This window comes from Anopheles gambiae, chromosome X (assembly GCF_943734735.2).
Source record: "Anopheles gambiae chromosome X, idAnoGambNW_F1_1, whole genome shotgun sequence".
In the NCBI taxonomy this organism is placed as follows: Eukaryota; Metazoa; Arthropoda; class Insecta; order Diptera; family Culicidae; genus Anopheles; species Anopheles gambiae.
The window spans coordinates 24404177-24410593 of record NC_064600.1 but is presented as its reverse complement, the minus strand read 5'-3'; the positions used below and the strand labels follow the sequence as shown (position 1 = coordinate 24410593).

Below are 6417 nucleotides of genomic sequence, written 5' to 3'. Positions count from 1 at the left end.
GGATGCCTATTAGTTTTTCACGGGTCTTGCAACATGCGGATCTTGTCGTGATGAAAAATTATAGCCTCGTGTCTGATCGCAGATTCCGGGCGTTTTGCGATGGCATGCTTCAAACGTATTAATTGTGTTCGGTACAGATCACCTGTGATCGTCTGACCCGATTTCAACAACTGATAATGTAACGGCCCCTTCTGATCCCACCAAATACATAGCATAACCTTGGCGCCATGGATATTTGGCTTCGCCGTTGATTTGGCTGGTTGGCCGGGCTTCACGTATTTTCACGACATTTTGCACTTAGGATTGTCACAATGGATCCATTTTTCATCCCCGATCCGACGCAAAAATGATTTCTTCTTATGGCGCTCAAACAGCATTTCAGACATACAGAAGCGCCGTTCAACGTCTCTCGGCTATAATTCATAGGGGACCCAATTATCTTCCTTCTGAATGTATCTGGCGGCTTTCAAACGTTTCGAAATGGCTTGCTGAGTCACTCCCAACGATTTACCAAGTTCGTCTTGTGTTTGACACGAATCCTCATCGAGAAGCGTCTCTAATTCTTCGTCTTCAAACTTTTTTGGTCCTGGGCGTTCTTTGTCTTTGATGTCAATATCGCCACTTTTGAAGCGTTGAAACCATTCAAAACACCGTGTTTTTGCTAAAGCATCGTCGCCATAAACTTCTACAATCGTTTATGGCGCGTTTTTTAAACTTCTACAAAACTTGTTTTTAAAGTTCATAAATGATTGAAAACCAAACATCACTGCAGAATTATTGGATATTTTCAATTTGGAGCGTGAATTTTTTTTATGATTCGACTCGATTTCACTCATGAGTCGTATATCATAGGAAAGATCAACATTTTTCCAACGTTTTAACGTTGAAATTAGCTGAAATTAGCATTCGCGACCCTGAAAATTATTGAACTTTTTCTTGAAAAAAGCGCAACAGATTTTGACATGTGTTGTTGTATGGGCCATACACCACCAGTATGCAACTACGTGTCATAAACGGGTGAAACAAAACTAAACCTGAACTAAACTACACTTTATTTTAATAAAAGATACTCGATTTTAATCTTTACACCGTGTTAATAGCCAATTTATTGCACCTTCTAGCTTCCCATCTACCGAGTTAATCCTCTTCGCATTCCCAGTTTGCCACCACTTGACCTCTCTCCCGAGGAGGAATGACCGGACGACCACCCCTTCTTCTGCTTCTTCTCAATTGCTCTATTTTTGACAATTTTTTGTCGATCCTAGCGTTGTCCTCCGAGCGATCACTAACGCGCCGCTTTGTCTTATCCTAGCGTTGCGCTTTATAGCGTGAGCGGAACGCTTCACAAGCATAAGAAACAAAGCTGATCAGAGACAAAACAGTTTAAAAAGGTCGTAAGATAGTAATAAGCTCTTTTCAAAACTAACCATGAAAAACTCGGCTTTTATAGCGCGTAATACTTCAAAAATTGTTTTTAGTAAGTGTTGTGGCTGCGTGTTGGACTCCCCTGGCTCATGACCTGTGTCGGACCATGATGCTAGGAAGGCGGCTAAGTAGGTGTAATTCTAGTAATGAGAGCGATTTGATTACGATTGAAATACGGAGAGCCGTGCAGGGCTTGGGAGATGGACAGATCGGTCTCTCTTGATTCAGGCTTGGGAGCAGACGTGTGTCGTGATAGATAATTATATTTGTTAATATATGTTTTAATTAAATTAATTGTGTAGGCGTCATATTAGCAAATCCGAGTAAGTAACTTACTCCGCCTTTGTTTAGTTTCTTAACAATAATTGTTGATGCTGTTAAGTACTACGCTATAATGCAATGTTGTAAGCGATAATTATTAGGGTTTATTCGCTGTCTTGACAATTTTAGTATAGGACTGCCCTGTATAGTAAGAGCAATGGTATTGAATGAAGAAAAACTGCAATAGCACGAGGAATTGATTTTCATCCCGGCGTTTGTATGGCCGTTGCCCACTGTGCATTGGTGCATGAAACATGTACCAAGTGTTAAACGTGACACGTACAAAAAAATTGGCACGAAACAAGGAACAATGGGACGTAAAAATTGAGGAATGAAGTTATGACACAAGGAATTTATATAATCAAATTTCTGTCATTCATCAAATTATTAATGCGATAGGATTGTTTTTTAATTCCATTACTTCAACACCATATGTTGAGTCGTGTGAAATAAACACTCCAATCTTAGGAAAACAAATAAAAATGTTCTGGTCGTACCGAGATTAGCACCTGGACGATTTATATAATTTTTGAAACAAGCGATTAACAGCTATGACTAACATATTGTTATAATCTGCAGAAATGTTTGTACAAAAAGCATCTATGTAAAAATATTTTTTTAAGTCGCGCCGGACGCTCAATCACATGCATTGGAAAAAAATCAGGCGTGCAGCTACGCGGCTCAATACACATTAAACTATGTCCTTGATAACAATAGGGCGACATCGTGGTCAATTCCCATGCACGATTATTTATTTATTTGGTTTATTTATTTATTTTTACATGTATCGGTTTACAAGCTATCGAAGCTTTGTTCAGCTTTTTTAGAGCTGTAATTAAAGTTTTTTCTTAACCGAATACACACCAATGCCATACACAAATCAACACATTCACATGTCCACGGAAAAGGGAGAAACGTGTCTATAAATGTGAACAGCAGCACGCAAGAACTTATAAAACATAAAAATCAAAAGCCAAGGATGTTTCGAGAAAGGCATGTTAGGTGAGCACGGGGGTGCGTGTAGCAAAAATATTGTTGCACGTTGTAGAACATTGATGAAATTACATTACTATGATGAAAACGAAATATCAGAGCGAATTGGGCTAACTTCTTACGCGCAGGGAAAACTAATGTTTCCATTTGAAAGTGACTTGAAATACTCTGCATTGTAGTATGTTTGTCATAAGTGGTACGCGGACCACAGGTTGGAGACAACTGCTTTAGACCAGCTGCTTTCTAAATGATCGAGGGTTATGGGCCAGTTTATTACAGTTAAGAAACAAAATAACTGGTGTTGAGAAACCCAAGCGGCATCGCTGAGAGAGAATTGAGCTTTTCCCGTTGTTTCCCCCCCTGACATACCCACGAACGGTGTGTTTGTTTCTACGCGATGCGTTATTCTCTGTTGTTGTTGTTGCTTTTAACACTGTTACCACAAGAGCTTGAAGCAAGAAGCGACTCTCAGCGTTACGCTGAGTTACACTGGTATAACGCGTCGGCGTTCAACCCATACATTGAAATTGTTTCTTCTTTTCTTTCCCATACATTGAAATTGTTTCTTCGTTTTCTTCTTTCCATCTGGTACGTTTTACACGTAGTTCTTACGTTTTGACTTAGAACGCTTAGCAAAGTGACAAGTGGAACACTGATAACAAGTCGAGGTAAGTTGATAAGAATAGATTCATATTTGATTGATGATGATGTGATTATCAAAAATAAAAATAAAAATAAAAAATAATTTGATTTTTTTTTATTATTGTTTACAAACAACAGTAGCAAACAGTGTGGGTTAATGACAAATTATAATAATTCAACAGAAAGTTCTGTTACCTTACTGGCAGAGTGAAATGAATCGGTATATGTAAACATAACCCTTAAATGTATTACCATAAAGATGTATATTTTTAGTAAAATATAAATTACTTTAATTTCGAATGTTTTACTAGCTTTTACTTATATATGATTAGATTATTCCTTTACTCGGCATTTTCTATAAATAATAATATTTCCCATATTGTAGATGACATTCCCTGGGTTATGGATGAGACAGGAAATGTTGTTCCAGAAGAGGAAATCATACTTGATGTAGCTAATGATGACTTAGGCAGTCAAGAAGAGCAAGAAGATTACCCTGGCCACGAAATGTTCAATTTTAGAGACCATTCTTTGCTAGACTGTCTTCGTTTTTGGGCGCTGAAGACGAATGCACCGCATTCTTCTGTAAACATAATTTTAAGAATTTTTAGAGAAAAAACGGAACACACTCCACCCAAAGATGCAAGAACATTGTTACGGACTGATAAAAGCAGAAAGGATATTGTAAACATTGGTGGTGGCAGATTTTGGTACAACGGGGTTGGCAAATGCCTTAAAAATGCGTTTAGGTGAGCATAAACTTGTAGATTTGTTTTACAACATATAAAAAGATCTACATGTTTTCACATACTTATGTGTGAAAAGTTGGGTCAACTTAGAATTTTTTTGTATTTTGTTTATAAAATTGTTTGGTATTGTGTTTTGTGGATATTACATTAATGCATTTTATCATTTTTATATGGTCTCAAAAGAAAAATTAATGTGGCACCTAACACTACATTAGAACTAAACCTTTCTGTGGATGGCATACCACTGCATAAAAGTGGCAGAGATACTTTTTGGCCGGTGTTGATGAGCGTGCAGCGTATATTATATATATATATATATATATATATATATATATATATATATATTATATATATATAAATATATATATATATATATATATATATATATATATATATATATATATATATATATATATATATATATATATATATATATATATATATATATATATATATATATATATATATCTGTCAATAAATTATTCTGATACATTTATTGCGTTGTAGGTGTGACATCACACGTAGGGAAACACGGTTGCATGAAGTGTACTGTGGTTGGCACCCAGTTTCACGTGCAGTTTGTTTCCCGGGAGTGGGTGCTCCACCTCGAACTAACGAAAATTTTCGAGGTCGTGCCTGTGCAGAACACCATAAGGAAACATCACCTCTAGAAAAACTTCTTCATTTTGACATGGTGTTAGATGTTATTATCGCCGACCGTTTGCACCTCATCGATTTAGGTGTTATGCGCAAATTTTTACAGGCCTACGTATTTGGATTGTTTGGAGCTGAGCAGTGGTCGGCCGATGATCTCAACGCTATTTCCCGAGAATTGGAAAATATTGCTTTGCCTTCAGAAATTCACCGTAAGTTTCGAAAATTACACGATATAAAATATTGGAAAGACTCTGAATATAGTTCATTTTTGCACTATGCTAGTCTTGTTGTACTACAAGATCGAATAAGCCCTGAAGCATACAACCACTTCATGCTATTTTTCTGTGCAGTGACCATTTTGTCATCAAAATTTTACAAAAGATTATGGCCTGTGGCAGGTCAAATGCTGAAGCATTTTGTGGCTGACTTTGCTAAAATATATGGGGAAGGATACATTAGCAGCAACATACACAATTTGTTGCATGTGGCTAGCGAGGTTGAGGATAAAGGGCCACTCAACACAATGACAGCATATCCCTTTGAAAATGCACTACAGCTTCTGAAGCTTCTAATTCGAAGTGGATGGAAAAACCTGGAGCAGGTAATTAATCGGTTGTCAGAACTAGAAATCTTCAATGCTCCAGAGGAAAATGAGTCTTTTAATTATAAAATCCAAGGAAAAGGCAATAACGTTACTCTTCACTGTTAAGATTTCATTTTAAAGAAAGGTAATCGAAATGGTTGGTTTCTCACTACACAATACGAAATCATAGAGTATTGTTCAGCAGCAAACGTAGCTTCTTCTCTAGTGATACATGGAAAGAAGCTTATTATTAAAGAAGAATATTTCACCATTCCATTTTCTAGTGCTCAACTTTTAATCAGTAAGGGTAACATAAGAAACGTAGAGGCCCAAATAACTGAGTATACCCCATCCGACATTTTATGTAAACTTGTATCTGTTCCTTTGAAAGACCACGGTGATATGTTATTCGTTCCATTAGTTCATTCTCTTGACAACGAAGAATAGATAGACCATAGACGAAAGGGTTTACCAGTCCAATAAACATATGTTCATATTTTTTTAATAAGCGTCTTCATGTGCTGTGTTATCTCTTCAATTGAACGATTGTTTTAAACACCTGGACAGTTTTCTATTGAAATTTTAAACCCAGTAGGTGTACATATAAAAAAACTGTGAAATAAATAACTGTAAACTGAAAAAAAATTTTTTTAACAATATTAATTCCTAACCTGCTTACAAATATTACAACATTTAAACATCTTCCTTGTCGGATGGCAATTGCCAATTTTGCGAAAGCACTGGCTCTCTGGGACTCGGTTTTCGTTGCCCTGTCAACCCTATTCGCCGCTTTGCATTTTTTGTTTTTGATTCAAAAAATTTTTGAATAAGTGTTGGAAAACGTTAGTTTCCCGTGTAAAAAAGTGAGAGAATTAAATTCTTTAGGCTACTTCAACGCAGTGCCAAAAAATTAGTGTTTTTTTATTCTCTCTCTTATAATCGTTTGTACACTTGCTCGCTTTTGTCGTTAAGGGCTGATTTCGCGGTTTTTCTCCCTTTTTATATGTTTTGAAACCGGATCAAAACATCGCCTGGTCTGACAGATGT

The 6417-nt window shown here is 36.5% G+C and overlaps 1 protein-coding gene and 1 pseudogene across 1 annotated transcript; both read left to right on the top strand.

Annotated features, from left to right (window-relative positions):
- The first annotated feature begins 3054 nt into the window (after positions 1-3054).
- On the top strand, positions 3055-4801 carry LOC133391345 (uncharacterized). Its single transcript, XM_061645010.1, has 3 exons — positions 3055-4130; positions 4293-4426; positions 4638-4801. The coding sequence occupies exons 1-3, from the start codon at positions 3706-3708 to the stop codon at positions 4799-4801; spliced, it is 723 nt and encodes a 240-aa protein (XP_061500994.1). The 5' UTR covers positions 3055-3705.
- LOC133392173 (uncharacterized) lies at positions 4642-5878 on the top strand (annotated as a pseudogene).
- The last annotated feature ends 539 nt before the right edge of the window (positions 5879-6417 follow it).

Excerpts from the sequence above, each read along its gene's own strand:
- LOC133391345 (XM_061645010.1), top strand. The coding sequence starts at position 3,706 with ATGATTAGATTATTCCTTTACTCGGCATTTTCTATAAATAATAATATT. Across the intron at positions 4,131-4,292 it reads TGCCTTAAAAATGCGTTTAG|ATTTTTATATGGTCTCAAAA; the intron begins GTGAGCATAAAC and ends ATGCATTTTATC. Across the intron at positions 4,427-4,637 it reads GGTGTTGATGAGCGTGCAGC|GTGTGACATCACACGTAGGG; the intron begins GTATATTATATA and ends ATTGCGTTGTAG.